Source organism: Pempheris klunzingeri, chromosome 22, assembly GCF_042242105.1.
Source record: "Pempheris klunzingeri isolate RE-2024b chromosome 22, fPemKlu1.hap1, whole genome shotgun sequence".
Classification (NCBI taxonomy): domain Eukaryota; kingdom Metazoa; phylum Chordata; class Actinopteri; order Acropomatiformes; family Pempheridae; genus Pempheris; species Pempheris klunzingeri.
In genome coordinates this window covers 17,146,198-17,171,301 of record NC_092033.1, presented here as the reverse complement: position 1 = coordinate 17,171,301, position 25,104 = coordinate 17,146,198, and the positions used below count along the sequence as shown (strand labels likewise).

Below are 25,104 nucleotides of genomic sequence, written 5' to 3'. Positions count from 1 at the left end.
GGAGAAATATCTAAGTTACACATTTTGTTACCTTTTTTTTTGTGTCGTTTTGAAATGTGCCACATATGGCAGTGACGAGAGACAAAGACAGCTGTGTCTCCTGTTGTTGCTCCTGCTCTGTAGCTTGCAGTTACACCCCCCCCCACCCCCACACACCCCCCCGCGAGTTTCTCAGTTACTGTAGCTTCAAGCTCCCTTCACACACACACAGTGAGGAATATTTTTTCTTTTAGGTTAAAGCTTCAGCATCTCAAAAGCGAAGACTGTATGTTAAACTAACGCGCACGGTGGGAAAGACGGTTGGGTTTAGTCACGTTTGCCGCCACCACCACCACCACCACCGCTACAGTTTGCTTTCACTGCTTAGTCCTGCTTCATCCCCCAACCGTGTCCTACAGCTGCCAGAGAGAAGAAGCATCACCATAAAGGCTTCTTGTATGATGGCATTATACATACATACTACTACAATATATGCTGTGTCGAAAGAACTACTTCAAATATCTGCATTCACCCAGATGCAATTATTTTCCATTAAATTGGAAGTGTAGTGCATATACTATGCTTTTCTTTTATAACCCAACTAAATGTTTCTGTGTCATTCCCCTTGGTACTAATATGGCTATGAAATCCTATACTGCGTATTGAAGATGGACTCTATATCTGCACAATGCGAGTGGGGTTTAAAAAAACAAAAAACAAACAAACATATGTATGGTGTGACTGGTGTGCCTGGAGGTGAATGTAGTGGCGGTAGATACAGATGAGGATAAGAGGCCTCTCCTATATGAGTGTCTATGTGTCCGTAGCATTTGCAGCTTGAACTGTAAAGACGACTTTATGTGCGTGTTGTGTTGTTCATACAGAAGCAAGCCCCCTGACAGGTGATTAAAAAATGGATATGTAATTTCCCTTAAACCTGGTGTTAAACCTCCCCTAGAAGCTAAACTCCTGTTAATAGTGTCATGAAAAGAGAAAGCGTCCGGTCTTTGTACTGAGCACAGGGAACACGAGTGTCAGTACTAATATAGAACTTTTTAAAAGGTCAGTGATAACAGATTCACGGACCACTACTGACCTACTGGAGGCTTTTAGCCTGTTAACTATAAATTGTGTACACTGCCTAAATTTTTTTTTTCCAAAGCAAAGGATTTCAGGTTTCATACTTTCCAGATGCCCATTGGTTTCAGCTCATTTTACTATACTGTGAAAATCAATGCACAGACACTTGCACAATTGTTTTTTTAAGATCTAGCTCTTCCCAAATTTAAGAAAATCTGCCAACCACCATCTCTAAAGCTTGTTAATTATTAACACATTACAAAAAAATGTCACCTTTAGAGATGCTACCCAGCTGTATACCGTCATGTGTTTGTATTGTATACGCCCAAGGATAAACCACGCATCGTGTTTTATCTGCCCCAGGAATATCCAAGAACCTCACAGTTTGCCTACTTTGCTACAAACTCCCTTCGTCCTGTCTGTGACATTCAGATTGAATTATTTCTTTTGTTTACTGGGTCTGACAAACAATCCAATTACTAAATCTAGGATGTTGGAGCACGCTCCAACAAATACAAGTTGTGAAAATGCTCGCGCGATAACTTACAGTAACTGTCACGCGAAGAAAAGGTGACTGAATGTTCCCCAGGGTTTGGATTTTTCAAGTCTGTGCATGTTGACTTTCATAGCATACTGAAATGAAACTATTGTAGCTACAAGGCAGAAAATCAATCAAAAGACTGCGAATGTTCTGCAGCCATGTAGAGCGTTTGTAATGAATGGGCCGAAAGCAGGCGAAACCACAAGTGTGGTCCTGCATAGCGCTGAGCTACAGTCACAGTTCAGGGTTTTCTTCTGAAATAAGATTTGAAATTGTTGAGAGAACCGATAACAATGTGGTAAATCATTTAAAAAAACAAAAAAAAGGCAGTAGGTTCATGAGATAATTGACCAAAATAGAACCACACTGTGATTTGTTGTTGTTCCAGGCCTCTCCAAATAGCCGTCACACAGACTTGAGCTGCGTTTCACCAGTAAATTCCACTTCCCCTCATTCACAGAGCCTCGGCCCTCGGTGCGTTACGTACGCCGTTACGTCACAAAGGCCACCGGAGGAGCTGAGAGAAAGTGGGAGGGGGGAAGGAGAAAAAGGTTGTGGGATTTACTGCCCTTGTACACTTTCAGCCCCAATTATTCACTAAGGGTGCATCAGATACGTTATGCATTTGACGCATCCTGACCGATGAAACGCAGCCATGTTATATTATAGCCTACTCGCTTTTTAAGGTGGGGACTGTTTAATATGAGAGTTATGAAAAAAATGATATGAAATGCTCTAAAATTTATAATTGACTGTTTTTCCTAAGAATGTATTCTATAGTGACTGTGTACGTGTGTGTGTGTGTGTGTGTGTGAGAGAGAGATTGTGAGAATGAAAGTGTGTGCATTAACTGAGTGTGTGTGTGTGTGTGAGTAATGAGTTTCTGTGCTGGATGCCTGTGAAAGAGAAAGAAACTGTGTATGTATGTACTTTAGTCCAGTTTGTAGAGGAATAATTTTAATGTTTGTGTTAGTCAGTTGTACCCAAAGAGAGAAACTATAACGCAGTGTTGTGCCATTGTTTGGTCCATGAAACTCCAGTACTGAACAAATTAAATGAAACAGTAGCAGAAAACAGATTGGAGCCGTCTCTTTTGTGTGTCCATGTTAAAACCTCGGAGCGTCTTGTATCTGCTCGTTATGTATCTTTCCTCCCACACACACCCAGCCTGAAGTACGCTTTTAGAACACTTCCAAACAGCGACACTTTTAATATATTTACGCTCTTTATACAGCAGGTCATGAGTCTGGAGGTGGTCTACCTTTCTCTTTTTAAAAATACATACAGTGTAAATGTATCAGACCAGCTGTCATAAAAACGAAAAAACACAAATATTTTAGAAATCTGTCAAAAACTTGTTTCAAATTAAACATTGTATTATTATTCATTAGGCAAATAACAAACTGGAACATCTAAATAGTCCTTATTCACATATTTTAACCAGAAATCTTTATATTTAGTTTGACCTCCCTGATTGTTTTCATGGACTTTTCCACCGTCTCTTTTGTTATTGAGCTCCAAATAGTTCCCAGCTGTTCCCACAGACTTGCTTTGGATTAAATCTGTGTGTGATCTATTTTTTAATTGAATAAATCCCAGATCTGTTTGATAGGATTCAAGTCTGGACTTTGACTTGTCCAGTCCATCAGTTCCTCTACTCCAGATTCCTTTTACATCATTTCAGATACATCATTGTGATTAAAGAGCTGCACATACTGGTGGGTTAACCATTACAGAAACTAAAAAAATATTTTGGTAATCAGAAATACTGTTAATTTAGGGCAGGGGAGGCAAACACCTCACACTGGGTGGTGCTCTAATACATTTGTTAAGCACTGTACAAGCTGCATTGTAACCACAGACTTGTACATGTATGTTTGTAAAGCGCATGTTGTCCACAAGGAGGAGCTGTTTAGTCATTGTCACATTTGACCAAGAGCAATTCAAATGCTGCTCTTGTTGGTTAGCACTTTTCCAACCAGCAATTGAAGTTTACAAATTCTTAAATATTTGAACTAAGCAAATAGATTATTTTCTGCTTGTTAAGCATTTTAATATTACCCCAGATGAAGTTGGCGAAAAGAAATCTATTTCCTATTGTCTTTCCTAATGGATGCCATTCCAGAGGATCCTTCTGCCTGCAGTGAAGAGAAAGACTAAAGGGTGGTTTGAGTTGAGTTTTTGAGGTTTTTATATCTTTCTGTTCACAATAATTCCATATGTATTCAAATGTATTTGAAATTTCAAGTATGCATGTTTTAGTACCAGAATGCAATTTGCAGTGAAGAACAAGGCAGCGCTGCTCACCTGGAGAGTCTCTGGAGATCCTTCTGTCAGAGAGTCCATGAGGACGGATGCGTAGGGAGAAAAAAGTGTTCGGCCATCACAGCAGCCTCTCAGCTGCCATTCTGGAGAGACGAGCCGGTTGAACAGGTAGATTCTACAGCTTACAAGTCGTATGAACCTTATGTGCATAAACCCTGAAGTACAGAACAGTGTCCAGTTTATAAAGTACAGTAAACGACTGCGGTCTAATCCAGCAGCCCTGCAGCGACTCCTCCTTCAAGGTGATAATGTTTGGTTTCTCAGAGGTGGAGATTCACCTGTTCACTCGTTCTGGAGGATGTAGTTGATGGTGCAGTTGAATTAGAGTTTGTGTTGTACGGTGGCAGGTGTGTGGCATTTGTGGCTGTAGTTTAAAGGACGAGTGGGGTCATCCATAAATCAGAAGTCAGCATGTCAAAGTGTCCTTGGGCACGACACTGAATCCCAACTTGCTCCTGAAGCTTAGCTTCAGTGTGTGAATGTGTGTGAAAGAATAATCTCCTCCAACTTAGATTCCTCCTGCGTGAATGGATGAATGAGGATGTGATGTAAAAAGCGCCTTGAGTCGTCAAACTGACTGGAAAAGCGTTACACAAAACCCAGAGCATTTACTGTATCAACAAGGGTAGGCTAAATAAGAAACGGCTCTCTGTATCACACAAACTGCATCCTCCAGAATGAGCGTACAGGTGAATCTCCACCTCAGAGACAACGCAGACTGAATATGATCACCTTCATGAAGGAAGAGTTACAGTTGTATTGTATTACTGCATCAATATTACAGCACATGAACATTGTATTTTTCTTGTATGGTGTCAAGCGTTGAGGTAACCCTGCCACACTGTGACTAAAAAAAATGCTTCTAGGAAATGACAGGACAGAATATTTAATCTAATAAATACTTAGTTCCAGTTAGTACACAAAGCCACAGCTAATGCAGCACAACTAACACAGCAGCCCTGCAATGAGGTCTGTCTTCATGCGTCATGCTTTTAGTCTTTATCCTGATCTGGGACATTTACCAGCAGAATGTTTCAGGGCTGAGCGCCCTGGAAAAATAAACCAAGCACCAACCAGCACCACTGAAGCCTGGACCACTTACAATTTTCAGCCACATACTGTCCACGGTCTGTTGTGCCTGGTTCCAGCGTGCATGTTCATGCATGTCTGAACATGGTTCACCAGGCTTTGCCACTTGGTCTCCATCCAGAGTGGAGGCTACGGTCCAGGATAGGCGCTTAATGGCTGCTTCAGGTCCTCCCTCTCCCCTGCATCAGCATCCAAAGCTTTCTTTAGAACTGATTCAGAAAATGTAATTAGAACAACAGCCCTGACATGGAATCGACCTGCACCAAGATTACAATGTTGAGCTTTTGCTGATATTAAGTCTGTGTTAATGTGTTTGTGTAATTATATGTCTAGGCCATAGTTCAATCAATCAATCAATCAATCAATCTTTATTTATATAGCTCCAATTCACAACAGCATTATCTCAAGACTCTTTCCATAAAGAGCAGGTCTAGACCAAACTCTTTAATTAGAGAGAGACCCAACGATTCAGGAATTCAACATTAAGGATTCAAGAATCCCCACATGAGCAGCATCAGATATTATATTAGGAAACAGTGGCAGGAAGAACTCCCCTTTAACAGGAAGAAACCTGGAACAGACCCAGGCTCAATGTGGGCGGCTTCGAGAGACAGACAGACAGAGAGACAGACAGACAGACAGACAGACAGACAGACATGTACTAGCAGTGACTATAGCACTAGCAACAGGAGTGTGACTAAAAGATTAGCAGTATGGTATTAAGTTAGTTAGTGTTGAGTTGTACACACTGCATCATGAAGCGTTCCTAAGGTTTAGTCACCACTTGATGAACATCGGGAAGGTTGGAGGCTGAGGAGCCAGTGGACAGAAGGCCTCTTGAAGGGGTTTAAAATGACTTTAAATGAATGAATTAATAGTTGATGTGAACAGGTGCCACATGCACGTTTAAACAGCTCCTTTATCCCAAACAAAAGACAGAGGAGTAAATCAGGGCTACATGTGTACTGACTCTACAGGGTTGATGCAGATGAGGCAAAAAAATTGGTGCATTACTGTTTACAAGAATGTAGGAAGTGTTTTAGGCTCAAGATTTCTTGGGGGTGCGACCGCCAGAACCCTGCTGAATATGTTTCAATCAAAACCAGCACCCCCAAACTGCATCATACCTACTTTTCTTTCAATTTCATTCAACCGCCTTGCTGTTCTGTCTACGTCTAACGTAGCACCGGTAAAACACCAGTGAAAAGGAGCAGATTAAAGTCACAGCACCCACCTGTCACTCAAAATGACCACGCCCTTAAATATGCATAACTTTGAGCCTTAATATTATTTAAACGGATTAGTTATATAAAAATCCCCCCCCCCCCCCCCCCCCCTGCATAATTGTTATTAGCTATAGAGACCAAAACAGTTTTTTTGTAACAGTCTGTAAACATATTTGTGTTTAACATGGGGGTGTATGGGGACGGGGACTTCCTTTTGGAACTAGCCTCAAGTAGCCAGTTGAGGAATCACAGTTTTTGTCTCTTCAAGTCTCCTCTTGGCAAAAGCCCCGTCTGCCTTAACTGTTCAGCTCCCATAAGCCCGAGAAGGCATCGCCCACCAACTCCCACATCAGCTCTGCCAGTCTCTGTTCCGAAGGGGAGCCGTGTTCTGTAGCCGAGCAACATACCAACACCACTACAGTAAAAGAAACCAAAGCAAACACAATAAAACATGACAAAACTTAGAGCTTTCAAGTCTGAAGTCAGGTCATGGACAGTGGTATGGATCCATCTTTGAACCTTTGCAAAGTCAGCCATCCCCTGTAAACACACACACACACACACACACACACACACACACAATGGGCATGCAATAGACTATTTCGACTACTCAAATCACATCCTCATTCATACAGGAGGAATCAGGAAGTTGGAGGAGACTATTCTTTCACACACTGAAGCGCGTGTGTGTGTGTGTGTGTGTGTGTGTGTGTGTGTGTGTGTGTGTGTGTGTGTGTGTGTGTGTGTGTGTGTGTGTGTGTGTGTGTGTGTGTGTGTGTGTGTGTGTGTGTGTGTGTGTGTGTGTGTGTGTGTGTGTGTGTGTGTGTGTGTGTGTGTGTGTGTGTGTGTGTGTGTGTGTGTGTGTGTGTGTGTGTGTGTGTGTGTGTGTGTGTGTGTGTGTGTGTGTGTGTGTGTGTGTGTGTTGGGGTTCAGTGTCTTGCCAGAGGACACTTTGACTTCGAGGAGCCCTGGATCAGCCCGCCGACCTCCAGCCAACAGCTGACAGATTAAACTCAGATGCGTCACTCCCAAGTTGTTCTTTTCTCTTTTTGGATTTTTCAGACATCCGCACCTTGGATCGCAGAGTAATCAGTTTAAGTGTGCTGCAATGCAAATGTAGACGTAAATGGCCTACAACCCCGACAGTGGCAGTCTCCTTTAGTGATGGACTTCACAGCCTGTTTAGAATATTGTTGTAACTCCCACGCCGCTGCTTAGCTGTTGGTCACTCATCACATTTGACAGACAGATCTGATATTTATACATGATCTTTCCAGGATGTCCAATCAGCAGACATCATCTGCAGGCAAACGCAGCTGTGCCAGATGTCCCTTCACTATCTTGTTGCTTTCCTTCAATCAGCTGCTCTGCTGAAAGTTCACCGGTTATGAGGTGATGAAGACGGAATAAAGGCTGACTGAGTGACAGAAATGTGACAAAACCTAAAACTACAGTTTGGTCTGATCACCTGATTACTCTAGCACATTTACATTAGTAAATGTATTCTCTTGTTATGTATTCTCACAGATCGTTCTCAGTGTTCATCAGAGGGAAGAAAGAACTGGAACACACTGACTGATCTGCACCCTTTAATAGTCGCTCATTCCCATTCACTGTTTCAGCGCAATCCAGATAATGTCCAACCTTTATTATAATAAACACGTAACTAACAGTAACTAACAGGATACAGGCTACACATACTAACAACATCTGATGATAATGACCATCCTAATAAATGAAAACTACTTTAACCTCTGACTTCTGCCTTAAAGGAAACACCCAGACGACAAGCTTTAGAATGAATGTCATTAATTGCTAAACGCCTATTAAAATTGACTACATGCTTATTGAAATGATAATTAATACAGAATATATCTGATGATCCAACGTTTATATGGAGATGAACACGTCCGCTTTTCATTATGTTACTGAACTTTTATTATTACTACGATACAATTCTATCGTTTCCATTACTGAATGAAGTCATATTACCGTTACTAACTACTACAAAGCACTAAAATCTTTTTGTATTTACATTGTCATATCTTTTCTCAGTAGGTGGTGCACAGAGGCAAAGAAATGAGCGACTGGTGTTCAGTTTCATTGAGAAAGGGGCCGTATATGGCCAGCAGATGGCAAGCTCACTCCAATTACCGCGGTGGACCAGCTGCCAGTGTGTGGTGGGGAAGTGCAGCATGATGTAGGCGATTCATTTGGCAGTTACCACACAGTAACCAGCCGCCGGCTGGGGTTTGATATCTTGGGGTTGTTCGTGGTGCTATCATGGTATGAGCTACATGGACTGTTTTTACCTTTTCTGTTCTTTTCCACCAAGCACTTTAACACTTACATTCACATTCACACACACACACTGCCTAATAGTCATTCATTCACACACACACTCTCACATATATATATATATATATATGTATCTAAGGATCTAAGGTAGATGAACTAGTTCCACCTAAACAGCAAAATGCTTATTGATGCATCAGCATTAACAACAAGTCTTTTACTTTTGAGACTTTTAAATAAATTTTTCTGATAATAATCTTTTTCTTTTGCTACTCACTAGATTTTATAGTTTTATATGTATGTGCTTTTACTTGAGTAGAGGATCTAAATACCTCTTTCACCACTTGAAGCCAGACGTGTTGTTATGAGTTGGTTCTACGATTTAGACCATCTCTCTTTATTTATTTATTCTCTATATAAGTAAGAACACAACAAAGGTTCAGGAGCAATTTTCAACCATAGCAGCACTTAACCAGGGATTTTTGGAAAATAGTTTCAGGTCCAGTATCAGAAATGAGAGAGAAGTGGGAGATTCATTGACTAACATCGAGGAAATGACACATGGCTCTCGTTGACAGAATCTTTTCTTGAGAAAACTACAGGTTAAGGACTAAATGATAAACCAAGTGACTTGTTGATATTGAGATGTTTGCAGTGCACTAAGACAGACAGGGTGCACCCGGCCTCTCACCTACCGTCAGCTGGGACTGGCACACTGACACAGTAGTAGTAGTAGTAGTTGTAGTTTACAGTTTTACTAAAAATACGCAGTGAATTTAGACAGTGGTAGAAAGTACGCTCACTGAAGCGCTGTACTTCATTACAGCTTTGAGGTAGCTGCACTTTACTTCAGTGTTTCCCTTTTTATCTCCACAAAATATACGATCATTTTATGAAATGTGCTGTAATGTCAAAGATCAAACCAATTTACAGCATATAAAGTTAAACCAGCAACAACATAAACCAGTGCATATAGAGGAATACACCATTAATAATAGTAACATATTGTAACACTCAGTCATTCTGCCTGATGAGTATTTTAACTTTTGACACTTAAAGTCCTTTCGGCTCATGGATCTGTACTTATGCAGGACCTTCAAACCTTTTACTTGTAGTGGTGACTTTCACCTTCCACCTTATTTTTTTTTTTTTTAAAGTAAAGATTTAAATACTTCTTTCACCTTAATGGTGGAAATACACAAATACATACAAAAATAGATTTGTAAAATGTGTGAATAAGACTTTTTTTTCATGTTGGAAGATAAAAGTGAACCTAAAGTGATCAGCACAGTGAATAAATATGTGAAACAGACTGTGTGTATGATCCTGGACACGGCCCTAATGTCCCCAGTGGAACCCTCATCTTGGAACCACAGTGATTTCTGCAGGTGTGAATGGGCGACATTCGCCCCCCTCCTCCTCATTTTACCGCTCACCGGGAAATACTGGGGGCAGTACCGATTCTGGAGAGAGAGAGGGAGGGAGAGAGAGAGAGAGAGAGAGAAGGGGAGAGAAAGAGAGACAAATATCAGCGGCGCTCCACCGGTGTACCACGGGGTGCGCATTCAAACTGACCAGCGCGTCTCTCTCCCAGCACAGACATCGTCCTTCTCTCCATCTTCGTCGCCAGGCCGCCTCACCGCAGATGATCACAGGACCCCGGTAGGTTTGCTGTTCTCTTCATCCTCTAGCGGGCATTTTTTTTTAACTGCCCGTATTTTCTCGTGCATGTGAGACCGGAGCGGAGATTTGCGCCGGACCCGCAGAGCGCTGCGTAATCCCGGCTTGCTCGTTTAACATGTGAGTGGGGTTCAGCGGCTCTGGATGTTAACAGGCGCATGCATCCACGTCGCCAGATGCAGCCTGAGCTTCCCCAGCAGGGCTCACCGGGACGCTTTTAAGCCAGATAAGATTTCTGCAGCGCCACGTTCAAAACGGGCTAAAGTCCTGGCTCGAGAGGCTCGCTGGCTTCTCCAATGGAGAGTTGGTTCAGTTTGCAGGACCAAATGGCTGAAAAGTTTGATTATAGATCAGTTAAACAGGAGTGTAGGGAAACTTCTCCAGAATGTGCATGAACCTGATGAAACACTCAGTTAAAATGATTTTATTCAAGGTTTGCACTTGTCTTTTTTTTTTCCTGCAAACTACTTAATTGGAAAAAAAAAAAAATGGTGTGTGACATTAAATCATCACATTAAATGGATAGTTAGTAAATGGAATAGCACGCAGAGAAATAATAGATGTTCCAAAATGCACCTGTTCCAATTATTCTTCAGCACTTCTCCCGTCCTGGTTGATGTGGTTTTATCTATTTTTTCTTTTTTTTTCTTTTCTAATCTGATTGGAATTTTCTTCATAGACTCTAAATGTCCTGTGTTTCTCAGAGCTGCAGCTCAGCCGAGCACACGTTCTCCAGGCTGTGCGTGGATCAGATGCAGTAATGCAGTGCCACACTCAAATGCACTTTAATTTTCGGTGTCCTTATGTAGCACAAAACGAGCGAGTGAGCAGAGGAGATTGCCACAAAGTACGATATGATGACCAATTGTTCTGCATGAGAGCGTGCCGAGGAAGAGACGGCATCAATCACACAGACCCCTCTCTTCTGTTTCTGCATTTATCAGCCACTCTATACCTCCTCCAACATGCTGCACAGTACAGCTCAGGTCCATGTAGCTGCTGCAGTCACAGGCTTCTCTTCTCTTCTCCTGTCAGTGGATAGATTACTGAACAGGGAATGGGCCCGTGTGAATCAGGGGCCTCTGAGGTAAAGCCTCTGTAAGACTCGTCATTAACACTTCCCGTTGCAGGACTCTAGAAAGTCCCTCTAGAACATCAGCGTCCATAAAGTCTGTGCGATAGCTTCACCGACGGTGTGGCCACGATCAAAGCTCCAGAGTCTGTTAGAGGGTTTTGATACATACAAATGTTTGATTTAGTCTATAAAGCCTGAGCGATAAGACGTGTGAGTTAGATCTGATCTATTTCAACTTTGCTGTTGAGCTCTGTCTACGAGTGAAGGGCACAGTAGTGGGTGCGTGTCATTGTGTTTGCCTCTTTGTGCAAAGTTTTGCATTTAACAATTCCAAATATCGTGAAGTGGTTCATACATCTGGAAAATGTTCTCTGTCTATTTCATCAATCAATGAACTTAACTTTGGAAATCCTGATCGATCGTGTGACTTTAGAAAGAAATGACTAGAACTCTAGTTTCCCATTAACCTAATCTTAAAGACTGAAGTAACTTTTTCACTCCGCTGCAAATTTCAGAGAATGATTTTTGCCAATGGGACATGGGTCTTGTATGCCTGGATAAAGCCTATGATTGAATGTATTTAATAGACTGCAAACTGAAGTATGTGGAAGCTCCTTGAATTTTTTTTCGACTCATCTCTTTCAAAGGTGAAGAGGTGTTTATTTTAGATGAAGGTAGCACTGCTAAGTAAGTGCTACAGTACTTGGTCTTTTTTTTTTTTTTAAAGAAAGAAAAGAGGATGAGAGATGTGGAACCCTTTTCTATTTTGAAATGCAAATGAAGAAATACTAACGTTTACAATAGTGCTCTTTGGAATACAGCAGAATGTTCCAGTGATTGTCAAGGGGTAAAATGAATAAATGAATTCAAGACAATCACACAGGTACATCTATCTGATGCACATGATGTGCATATGTGCATTTAGTCACCTTTGACCTGGGTTTTATATCTGGATTTTAGAGAAAAGGAGGCAAAGACACACACGTCAGTGGAGCTTCGGTGAAGCAGGTTAACAGTTTTTCCTGGGAATCAGCATCACAGAGAGCACTGTACTGGTCATCTCCCATCTCCACCGGGGGTTAAGAAAGCTCAGAAATGGCTTTATATGTCAAGGATACTTGTGGAAATATCAGTGAGGTGAGGAGCCTGTGCAGAACCCTTAGGATATTAAAAGATCATAGCGAGTCCAGCAACAGCTGTTCAGCCTGCTGTTGTTGGGCAAGAGACACAGAATTAGTGAAACGCTGGCATTGACAATACCCATGATATTTAAAAAAAAAAAAAAAAAAAGAAACAAGATGATATGATGTTAAAAATGCACGTATGATAAAATGTGATTAATCCAGCGGCCTGAAATGGGAAATGTTACATTAAGGTGTTGTGTTGTTAAAGGGAAGTTTGTCAGGCAGAGAGAGAGAGACAGGGAGCTAACAGCGAGTCGGCGAAGAAAAAGAGAAGCAAACATGCTTGTGTACGTCAGGCTAAAACCATCACTTAAAAACATGCTCAGCGTCCTTCTGAGAAATGTGAGAATGGCGTTTAAGACGTGATTAGTAGACATTAAATCCCAGCATAGCAGAGAGGTTCGCTCTCACACACAAACCTGATTTGATGATTTTTTTCAGAAAGTGGCTTCGTTCCACCTGATATTGTATTGTTCTCTCTTTCCACTTCCCCACACTCACATTATGAATGCCATTTATTTACCCCCCTCCAAAAAAAAGTGACAAATTGCACAATAAGCAAAGTGACGATACTCTGATATCGTCACTCTGAATTCTTTGATGATAATCATGCGGTGAAAATCTGACATCGTGACGAACACGGTATCTGCTGTCCTACCACCAGACTGCAGAGCGAGCGCGCTCCTTCCTCGGGCTGCGAGACCCATTAACTCGTTCTCCGCACTCCACCATAAAAATAGTTCTTTTTAAGAAGCCTGTAGCTTGTATCTCATACTACGCCGTCTCGTAGAATGACAAACAAACGCACTCTTTGCTTTGTACCTTGTGTACAAGTTTGCCACATGCGTCCTCCACAACAGGCTAATTCGGCTAATCAAAGCATCAAGATAACGTATTTATTATTCAGTTCATTCATCATTTCATTTAGGGTTGCACAGTGAAGTGCAGGTTGCAGTCCCTACATGCCATAGATAGATTTACTAGTATACATATACACGTGTACCCGCGTACACCCAGGAAATACATCTGTAGTGCGTTTTTTGAATTTATGTCTGTTGGGGGATGTAAACAGCATTCTATCAGGTCTTACACGGTCCGCCTGTCAAGTACAACAGCTTGATCCAGGGTTGTTGCGATGGAGCCAGGTCTCTGTAAAATATGCACCACTCGCAGCAGCGCTTGGTCTGGCTGGTCTGCCTGGGTGGTCGGAAGATGCCGTGCTGCAGTGATTGTCTCCAGGTCCTGGCTCTTAATTCAGTCCCTGTGCCTCCCCTTCCCAATGCCGATGAGTGTATTTCTTAAATACACGAAATGTCCACATGGAGATGCGGGACTATGACCTGTGATGTCGGCTCGTCATCAGTCGATGATCTTAGACACGTGACAAGCGACGGACGCATTTGTTAGAATGAAGAATAAATAGAGAGCAGAGAGAGAAGTGCCTACATCGCCACACATTTGGCCAATGAATGCATAAAGTTTTGCAAAGTTTGGAAAAGAATTGTTGGGGCTATCCTGCACACAGTTCTGGGGAAAGGGCCGAGAAAGATGCTAGGTGATGGATAGTCAGACAAGGCCTTTGTTTGAGGCCTTTACAACAACGTAGCCACCAGGTATCAATATTCCTCTGACCAACAGCACTGTCACACTTGTTACCACGTTCATTCTAAATCCAATTATATCTATTTGAACATTAGTAGACTTGAGGTGCATTTCAGCCATGTTTTTCAGTTGACCATCTCTCACTGACAAACAAATGTACAATCATTCTGATCAATACAGCACTAGGTCTTGAATAAAGGTCTTGACACTTGAATCACTATATCTGCAACCCGAAGCGGCTTCAAGTCGATTTTCCTCTTTTTTACACGTCAGTTGGGGCATCAGATGCATCTGATCCCACAGCAGTACCCAACTGAACACTTACAAATCTAGATACTGCCGGAGGACTGGTGATGTCGCATTTAGAAAAGGATTAAAACCTGTTTAACAAAGGTCTTTTAAAAAAAAAAAAAGAACTGTTGTGTGTATCTGTACTGTCAAAGATTGTCACTAGATTCCCCGGCCTTAAGCCCCACGAATATCACTGACTCAAAGATGTGACAGATCACACGATTGCTTCACATGTCGTGATCACAGACATCTCTGATAACTAGTCGCATTCGGGATTTGGTTCCAAATAGCTGGATTCACGACGCTCTTAGGCTAATGTCTCTCCCTCACCCTTCGGTAATTAGCGATGTAGAGAGGAGTCAGGTAGCATTAGCAGCCTTCTCATTTTATCCGTCATTTGCTCATGATTAAATGACAAAAAAAAACAAAACGTCCTTGACAGGTTTTTATCAGCAATGCCATAACATAGTGAACATAGTAGAACATTTGATAATAGATCTGAAAGGATTCGGATTCAACAAAATTCTATTAAACTCTAAGTGTAGCCACAGATGACTTTGCTAGATGAATCAGTCTGACAGATATGAATAGAATAGATCAGAACTTTTTACGTTTTAATGAGTCCGAGAGAATAAAAAGTGTTGAGAGCGGACAGATGGTACTGTTAAAGTTTGTGAACTGAAGATTAAGTCGTCCTGTGCAGCCTGCTCGATCTAGAAAACCCGCATTTGGCCCCATTGTGTTCTAATCTCACAGCATCTGCTAATGCAACTTTCTGTTTCACACTGGCACCGTCACTGTCATATTCACGACAACAAAAAAAACACTAAAATATGCATGCACAGGCCCCGGATACACATTAAACACACACAGAATACACACGCGTAATGTATGCAATCCTGAAACACGTCCCGGAGTGTGCTGGGATTTGTCTGCGACAAACAGTGGTGTGAAGTGTGTATCTGTCACTTCAGTGCACTGTCAGCGTGTGAGGTTACAGTGAATGAGAATTCGAGATGGTGTGGCGACATCACACCGCGGTAGAGGCAGAATTTGCCAAAGCCTCCCTTTCCCCAAATTATCACCCTGGGCTCTCAGTATCCCCGTCTTTTCAGCATCTCTTCGCAGCTCCGTTCTCTCAGCAGCCGCCAGAGCTTCTGAAAATGTGCGGCACAGCTGAACACAGTCCTAATGGAGCACACTCACACACACCAGAGCCGGGATTTAAAAAGATTTTTTTATCAGTTTAGTGTGTTATTTTATATCTCTTAAACAAAGACATCTAACACACTGGACGGAACAACATATACAGGAAACTAGGAGCTACGATTTGCAGCCGGAATAACATTATGCATAACATCCATTTTTCATTTAGCTTCTCATTCAAGGCGAGGATGATGTGTTGGGGCTGCCGGTGCGGTTGTGCTAAATGTAAAAATATCAGATTTAACCCGGGCTAACAGATGCACTTGTACCACAGTAGCTTGAATGGGATGCAGCACTCACCTCCAGGCTTTTAAAAACATTACAGTTTTTGTCATTTTAATGCAGCGCGTCGCTGACATGTGTTTAAGCATAATGTGAAGCGCAGTGTTTTTCACACCCGTCTGGAGTCACGGTTTTGCATGCTTTGCCTTTCATACACAGTTTCCCTCCGTATTTGATGTCAGACTATGGATGATCTGTTATGGTCTCATATGGTCTTTATGTGGTAGTCATTTTTGATTTGATTTAGTGCAAACTTATTTTGTAAATGGCATTGTTTTATGGCTTTATTAGTACTGTATATATATATATATATATATATATATATATATATATATAAATATTCTTTAAATAATTTATCAGTTTATTTTACTGTGTGTTGGAAGACTGCCCTTTGTTATAAGGGTATATACAGTATAATGGATACGGTACACTGGATCAATACTGTCCCAATAAACATCAGTGAGAACACCTTTATCCAGCTGACTGGATTGTGAACACTACAATGTTTCCTCATTCGTCGTGATTTTCTGGTTGTCAATTTTCTGTCACTCACTGCGGAATTGCTGTTGTTTTCTGTTCTGCTTTGGTCATTTGTTGCAGTGAAGTCAACGTAATACTAACTTCAAGCTTCCACTTCGATTTAAGAGGTGATGTATGGTTATTGATTTGAGTTGTTTGTTAGGAAATAGAATATATTTGGGTTTTGGACATATCAGCTAGCCCTGTGATTGGCTGGCGACCAGTCCCCGCCTCTTGCCCAGTGTCGGCTGGGATTGGCTCCAGCCCCCCTGCGGACCCTTAAGGATAAGCGATATAGACAATAGATGGATGGATGGATGATATTACCTTGGTCTTTAAGAAGTTGTCATGATTTTTGACTACTTTATGATGTTTTAAAGAGCTCATTATTTTCTCTGTGATTAATCAATTAATCGAGAAAATACTGAGCAAATGAATCATTAATGAAAAGAGCTGTTATTTCAAGGATTTTTCTTATCCAGTTTGGCAAAATACACCCAAGCTTAAGCGTTCTTTTCGTTATTGCCACTGTGGAACACCCTTTTTGAAAAACACTGCTGTGACTCCAATGTAAACATTGTGGGAAAAAATGATGGAGTCAGATCTGAACAATTCTTAGGAATCAAAGGTTTTTGGAGCCTAGCATTTTATAAATTAGTAAAAGTGTCAGAAATGTGTTAAAACATGCCAATCATAGGATGCCAGAGTTCATGATGACATCTTCAATGGTTTTCATCACATAAAACAAATGAAAAGCTGCAAATCTTCAAAATCAATTTTTGTCATCAGTTTTTTTTTTTTTTTTTTGTCAGCTGATCATTTCATCCCCTCATCAGAACTCCCATCAATACGACCCGCCGTCAGAACTGCTTTGCTTTGTTCACCTCAGGTGCAGAGGAGCTGCAGAGAAGAAGAAGAGGAGTCGGGAGGAGGTGATGTTCTGTCGTCAGCTCAGTGTGGCTGTGAGCTCAGCGAGGGTTTGAGCCTGTCAGCGCGCCTCCTTGCACAATCTCTTCAGGCTGGGACTATCCACCCCCCTATCCTGAAACAAAAAAAACGACCAAAAGCTTAAACTTGCCGACCCGACACCTGGCTTTCCTCCGCTCGCTGTGCTCTGGTCCCAAGTGCCATGGCCTTCACCCTGTCAGAGATCATGGCGGCGAGGCGACAGCAGTCACAGGCCCAGTCACATGTCCAGCGAGGAGGCAGGACAGCAGTGGAGGTGGACGAGTATAGTACCAACCCCACTCAGGCCTTTACCTTCTACAACATCAACCAGGGACGCTTCCAGCCACCACACGTCCACATGTGAGTAGCTACAAGAAACAGGTGTCTGGAAATTCATATGCAGCAAGATGTCTAATTAAAGGAACATACCGCCGTCATTTAGACTTACAGCTCAGTCGACTTTTTCATTTACCTTTTGATCGTTTTCCTGTGAATCCTGGATATATTGACTCTTATGCATCGTTACATCAAGATTGTATTAGAAATCATTACCCAAAAAAAGGAGCAGTTCGACATTTAAAGAAATATGCTTGATTTAGAGCTTGATTTAGGACATGGTTAACCTAGCTTAGCATAGGTGGAAGCGGGGAGAAACAGCTAGGCCTGACTCTGTTCAAGTTCTGCACATGTTCAAAATCACACCTACAAACCCCCCTAAGGCTAATTAACACATCATGCACCCACATGGCAGGTATGCACAGCATCTCTAAATATTGTGCTGGTTGCCAGGGTTATTTACAGGTTAAATCTATACCATAGATAATGCCAAAGAATCAGCAGTGTTGGTCGGTATATATTTCAACTATGGACAGAGCCACGCTAGCTGTTTCCTTGCTTAGTCTTTATGCTATGCTAGCCTAACCACATCCTGATTCCAGCTATAAAGATACAAGCATACAGGGATATTTAATCGTCAGTTACACAACACAGGGTTGTGCAATGCAATGGAAGTTGCAATTCCTTAATGCCACCCACAAAACAGATAATTGATATTCAACCTTACAATATAGTTTTTTTGATATACGTATATGAATACACATATACACCCAAGAAATAATTTAGCAGTGTATAACAGCAGCAACAAGATGATGGTGAAAATATGGTCTTCATCATCACATTAAAAGTTACTCATCTGGACACATTGTCCATCAGCTCTGACTGTATTTGAGCACTAAGAAATATAGTGCTTGGCCTGGCTTACATCCACTCCACATCCCCACAACCTGATCATTAAGGTATTTTTCCAAAATGGTGAACTATTCCTTTAACATTTTGAATTAACCATATACACTTACCTGAACTTCGGATTGACTTTTACCTTTTGACTTTTACATAAGGCTTTTGACCCTCAGCTCATCTTTACTCTATATATTTGCCCTCTAACCTAATTTGTCATGCTGCACAACAATTACCTTCAGGGTAAATTAAGTACAGGCTTATGCCTTTCAAATGAAATGGATTTTTTTTTTAGAGAGAGAGAGAAATTAAATAATTTGTGAAATCCTATAACTTGAAAGCACGACTGTGTGGCCTTCAGCGTTCGTCTACTGTTGTGCCTATGCTGCTAAACTCAGTCAGAGGAAGTTTTGAAAGGGATTTCTGAACTTGATGCTGCGATAACTGTTGCGTCGTGGAACCTTAGAGCAGCCACACAGCAGCTCACCACTGCGGCTCCGGTACGACTCACATGCAGCTTACCTGCTGCTCATCTACAGAGCCGGAGTCTCAGCACGTGCGACACATGTGAGCTGTGATGATTTTATTGACACACCGACAACATTACACACCTCACCACAGTTTCACTGTCGGAACCTGTAGAATATGATAAAAATACATTTGTGTGAAATGTTCACCTCAGCGAACATTTTCTTTCTTTCACAAGTCTTCTTCAATATAGCATGATCTTCATTTGTACATTTTGGTCCCATTTATTTCTTTTATTTTTTAATTATCTTATTTCTTTAGGGAGGGCAGTGTTTCTGTGTGGTAGTGCTGTGTGTGCTTGTTTTCAAACATAATATAAATCCACGAGACAACGGTGTAGACATTTAGTTTACTATTTATATCTATATGAGGACTCAATTTAAAAAAAATAAATTTTCTGTAATTAATAGGGACCAATACCATTTTTTTTCCTTTAGACTGAAGCTTGAAATATTGCCTAATTTACATAACAAAAATGGTATTGGTCCCTATTAATTACAGAAAATTGCCTAAGTAAATTGTTTAATTGCATCTTTTTAACCTTGAGCACAGATTCTCCCCTGTGAACTAGATTTCTAATAAAACCATCCAGGCCATCAAAACTGACCATCAGCCTGACAGGCATAACCAATGCCTATATGTCTATGTGGCTGTTGAATGTTCAAACCATCAAAAGGCACTAAAATTAGATGTTAGCTTGGAAGGCAATAATTTCTAAGATGCACAAAAAAACCCAACACCTCCATAGCATATGGCAAATAATTAGCAAAGACAGACTAAGACAGACCACCTCAAACTGGAGGGCTGCAGCTCCAGCCATCTCTTATTCCACTGAGTATACAGGTTTCATGTGCACACTGAACAGCAGTCGGGAGCTGCGAGAATGATGGAAGTGCCACCACCACTTCATAGACACACACGGCGAGAAAAACAAACAGAGACACACAGGAGACACACGGGGAAAAACAGGAAGCGCAGCCGCGACTTTGACAGCAGGTTTTAATGCGTATCAGCAAAGAAACCCAAAAAAAATAAGAGATTAAAACTAAACTGTAGCGAAGTGTGAAGGAGCTGCAGGCTGTAATCAATTATTTCTGTATTACCTATGTAGGAAATGCACTCGTGGGCATTGTAAAATGAAGCATGGGATTTTTTTTCTCTAACATGTTATTTCAGTTGAATTAGAAAATCAACAAGTTAAGCTTGACAGCACAAATGCATTTGTAAAGATATATCCTAGTTTTGTATTTGTGCGCGTGTAGTCATACGTCGATTCATCTCCAGTTAACAGTAATGTTGTGGATCATATGTAGGAATTCACTCAGTAACCATCTCTCCAAGTACATCACACTAAGCGTATGTTGTGTGTGTGTGTGTGTGTGTGTATTTCACTGTCCTTCAGGTTGTGGCATGTTAAAACCTCATACACCAACTGTAAATCCACATTTTACAGCTGATACTTCTATAAATTGTCCCAACCTCCCGAACTGCTTGGCCTGTTGAGCTGGAGGTCAAGGGTAGAGTTACGAATGTGATCAGATGATTGATTTTGTAAATTTTCATTTACTTTTGTTAGTTCTTGCATTTTTTTCCCCAACCAGCACTGATAGTATAGAACACGTGAGTCGTCCAATGGATTTAACTGTGTCTTTATTAACAATGTAGAGAAGGCTAAGCCTTCATCGTTCATAGTCCTCACTCATTGAATCCATCCTCACATTCAATATTGCATCCTGGCACGGCTCCCTCTCCACGAAACACAAAACAAAACTCTCCCGTATTGTTAATCAAGCCAATCAAATCATTGGTTCACCACAAACTCATGTCTCCGAACTGTACAACCGCTCTGTGATCAGGAAAGCCACCCTGATCACAGAGGACCCCTCTCACCCCCTCCATCACTCCCTCCAGCTACTTCCATCAGGCAGACGTTACAAAGTCCCACTGGCCCGCAAAAACATCTATAAAAAATCCTTTATTCCCATAACCACCCTGAACAACATGAAATAAGACAGTGAACAGTCCATATATTTGGCTGCTGTTTGCTTTTAACATTTCACTTGTCATCTGTGTGTGTGATATGTGTTGTATTTTATTGTTAGAGCCTAGATCTATCTATCTATCTATCTATCTATCTATCTATCTATCTATCTATCTATCTATCTATCTATCTATCTATCTATCTATCTATCTATCTATCTATCTATCTATCTATCTATCTATCTATCTATCTATCTATCTATCTATCTATCTATCTATCTATCTATAGTTTATATAACCAATACAACTGTCTTTGAAGTGTACTTATATTGGTGCTAAGACAGAGGATTTCACTGCAGGGCTCCATTAAGCATAACTTTACATTTCCCTGTACTTAATTGTGGAAATGAAACATTTTTCATTACTTTGTGACTCATTCTTCTTAGCAGCTGTCCCATATGTATGTACTGTATTGCTCCTCTCCCGCTTCCACTTCCCTCGTTCTCTCTCTTGTGGTGGGGTGTGGAGGAGGAAGAGGAGGGGGGCGGGGCGGGGCTGGGTGTTATTGTACCTGGAGGAGCGCTCACTAAAGTGGGCCACGGTTATTCACCAGCTCCCCTCTTCCCCCTGGAGACCCTGTGGATCTGCACACTCGCTGGAAATCCCACAGGACTTTGCTCCTTTTCTATATGTTCGCTTTATTCTTTTTCTATCTCTGCACATTTCTCTTTCTGTCTCTCTCAGCGCCACGCTTTTATTGTGGCCTCTCGCTATCGCTTCTTGCTACGTCTCATTTCCTCCTTTGCCTCAGTCTGTGGGGATGATTTTCTGCTGGATACTAATTCAAACTTCTTTTACTGTCAGCCTCTTACCACAGAGACTTTGCATACAGCGCTGTCTCCTTCTCCTGTATTTTTTAAGAGTATGAAAAGCGGCAGTGACCCCTTTTCCCTTCCCCCTCTCTTAACTTTGTTGTCTTGTGTTCTCCCTTGGTTCAGGGTGGATCCAATGCCCCACGACACTCCCAAGCCGCCGGGCTTCACCCGCTTTGTGTGCATCTCGGACACTCACTCCCGCACCGACGCCATCCAGATGCCCTACGGGGATGTGTTCATCCACGCCGGGGACTTCACTGAGCTGGGACTTCCATCTGAGGTCAAGAAGTTCAACGACTGGCTAGGTCAGCATCACTGAAAGTTGTGGCTTTAGATCCAGAACAGGCCTGTTTTCTGTAACTGGGTCCCCTTGTGACGATCTATTATTATGGCTAGGATCAGTGCCAGGCTAAATTTACTCACTCTGGGTTCTATACTGAAAGTTTTTAGGAAAACCCAACTCACTTTCTTTTACTGTTTTCACTGTAATTTAAAAAAGGACCATACCAGAGGTTTGACACATTTTAGAACAAAAACTGTAAATTGAAAATCTACTTTGATTTACTGCTGATTCCCAAGCACGCCATGCATTTTTTAAGTGAACTGAGTCTTTACTTCCTTGTCGGTGAGTTCAAGGACACTCTGAGAACATTACAGCTTACGAGCAGCAAGAATTCACATTCTACGTATTGTTTATGTTCTGTGTTCAGTTTTCTGACAATAGAGCTCATGAATGCAGCGCTTTTAGTTTGCTGATTCTCGGCTCCTTGAGGAGTTCCTTGAACACACCACAAAGGAGAGTTTTTAAAATGTTTCTGCTCATAACCGCACTTCCACGCTATGATAACTTTGACTAAGAATAAAGTTGACTGAATCTTTATTGTGATGGACAGGAAGTCTTTGCAAGTTAATTTCCATAGCGTACATAGCGGCCGACAAATTGAAACCAAAGGCAGCCTGGAAAAAAGAAAATCAAATCAAAGTAAATTGTGATTGTGTTAAACACTCAAAACCTGCAGTATGGTCCTTTAAGTGTGATGCGGTCCAGTGTGAATCTGGTTCGTGTTACACTCTGAAACAAACCCTGCCAACCAAATTAAGTTTATTCTCTGGTTTTTTAAAAGCCTAAAGAATGGAGTAGTTGGTCCTCACACAGAATATTTATGTTCAACTTCTAATATTTTCATTGTATCAAAATCCCATTTTTTACATCTCTCAGCAACAGCCAATGAATGGATTTACATTCTCTAAGAGTCTCTCTGTGTAGCCAGTTTTCTTTGTAAAGCCCAATTCATGTGATCTTAGTTTTGTTGTCTGCCCGTGCCCTGAAGGTTCGTACACACCCCTGTGCAGACATCCGCACTAGAAGTGCACTGATTGCATGTGCCAGGGTTTCCAGTCATAATCATTATTTTTACCTCTTGAAAATCTGTTGAAGTCATATTCAAATCCGTGTCCATTGAATCCAGTTTTAGTTTGATTGCAAATTACTCTGTTGAGCCAACCCCAGCTGACGTAGGGCAAGAGGCAGGGTACACCCTGGACTGGTCGCCATTCAGTCACAGAGCTGAGGTTGACAACCGTTCACACTCACACCTACAGTCACCAATTAACTTAACCTGCATGTCTCAGTACTCTGAGAAAGCCCCCACATGTAAACTCCACACAGAAAAGCCCCAGGTTCAAACTGCAAACCTGACGGCCGGCAGATTTGAACCTGGAACCTTCTTGCTGTGAGTCAACCGCACCATCATGCTGCCCTGTAGGCTGAAGAGCCAGGCTAAATTGAATATGTAACATATACAGGCCGCTCACATCCACTATATATTAAAGGTAGGATGTGCAACTTATTTTAAAAGCACTTCGTTATATTGGTTGAAATTGTCACAGCAGCCCGACGGCAATCGATAAATGAAATAACTTGTCACAGGACTGTAATGAATTCATCCAGTCGTTTCATTCAGACTGGCTAAAAGGCAACCTGCCTGCCTGTCTACCTGTGCACATGCTGCAAGTGCAACCATTGCTCCCATTCCACAAGGCTAAAGCTAGCAAGCTAGTCGCACGAGGATGGCAGAAAAAGTGTGGCAAGATTTAAAGTGAGCTGAGCTGAGTGAGCGGCTGCTATGAGCAAAAGGTAACGTTACATTACTGATAGCTGTTTTGCTTGTATTTATATTATTGTGGCATTGAAAAAAAGTTGTTTAATTGTTAGACTGAAGAACTTAAAGAAGGCTGTCAGTCAGCGGTCGGTTGTGTCCAGAATGAGGGAGGGATGCTGTGGCGGCCGGTCTTCTCATCATGACTGTGGACCAGCAGTAACATTAGTCAGGTAGTGTGTGTTGCCTGAGTGAAGGGGTGGAATATTTCTGGCTGGATCCTTTCAAAATCTACTCCTGGTAGTTGTTCCAGCACCTTTAAACTACAGATATACAGGAAATGTCAGCATTTGTTTTGCCAGGACTAGCTGGTGGTTTCTTAGCAACCTCATGTAGTGGACTTTTGTACAAATTTGTATATATCACACAGACTCTGTAAAAAAAAAAAAAAAGTTTTACAGCACTGTGCTGGTTCCAAAAACACAATCCGAAAATGAAAAGCTCACAGTCTTGTTTTGCTTGTGACTCACACAACCCAATGCCTGAGCCAGGGAGCCACAAGTAGACAGGATCTGGGAGGGACAGGGACAAAACTCGTAGTCAGAAACAGAATGCCGTGGTGATTACCGGGACAGAAACAGACTGGGCCGGCAACAGGCGATCAGTCCACGAATGAATGCTGGAGAGCCTTACATCAAAGAGCGAAGAACAATCTGGCAGTGAGCGAGCGAGCAGTGAAGGCTTAAACGCTGGCTTAATGAGTGATCAGGAGCGGGTGAGTGGAGCAGGTGGTGGGAGTTGGCTGAACGGTGGGAGTGGATGGCAGGTGAGTGGAAAACTACCAAGAGGAGGGTTAACCAGAAGACGGACAGTGACAGAAATAGGTTCCTCTTCTCCTGTTCATCTCTGTCGCAATCTGGCCCGTCTGTAAGAGATGCCGTCAGTGTGGTCAACAAATCACTTGAAATTGAAATCTTGAGGATTATAACTGAATTATTTGAACTGTGGCAGCAGAACAATCTAAAAACAGATTGCAAAAGACTCCTTCATGTTTAAAGTTTGTG

At 41.8% G+C, this 25,104-nt stretch overlaps 1 protein-coding gene across 1 annotated transcript in view; it reads left to right on the top strand.

The window, feature by feature from the left end:
• The first annotated feature begins 17,503 nt into the window (after nucleotides 1-17,503).
• Nucleotides 17,504-25,104, top strand: part of mpped1 (metallophosphoesterase domain containing 1) — a 69,327-nt gene continuing 61,726 nt past the window's right edge. Inside the window, exons 1-2 of the mRNA XM_070854110.1 lie at nucleotides 17,504-17,682; nucleotides 22,065-22,246. Coding sequence (XP_070710211.1) covers nucleotides 17,504-17,682; nucleotides 22,065-22,246 — 361 coding nt within the window. The remainder of the gene's footprint in view (nucleotides 17,683-22,064; nucleotides 22,247-25,104) is intronic.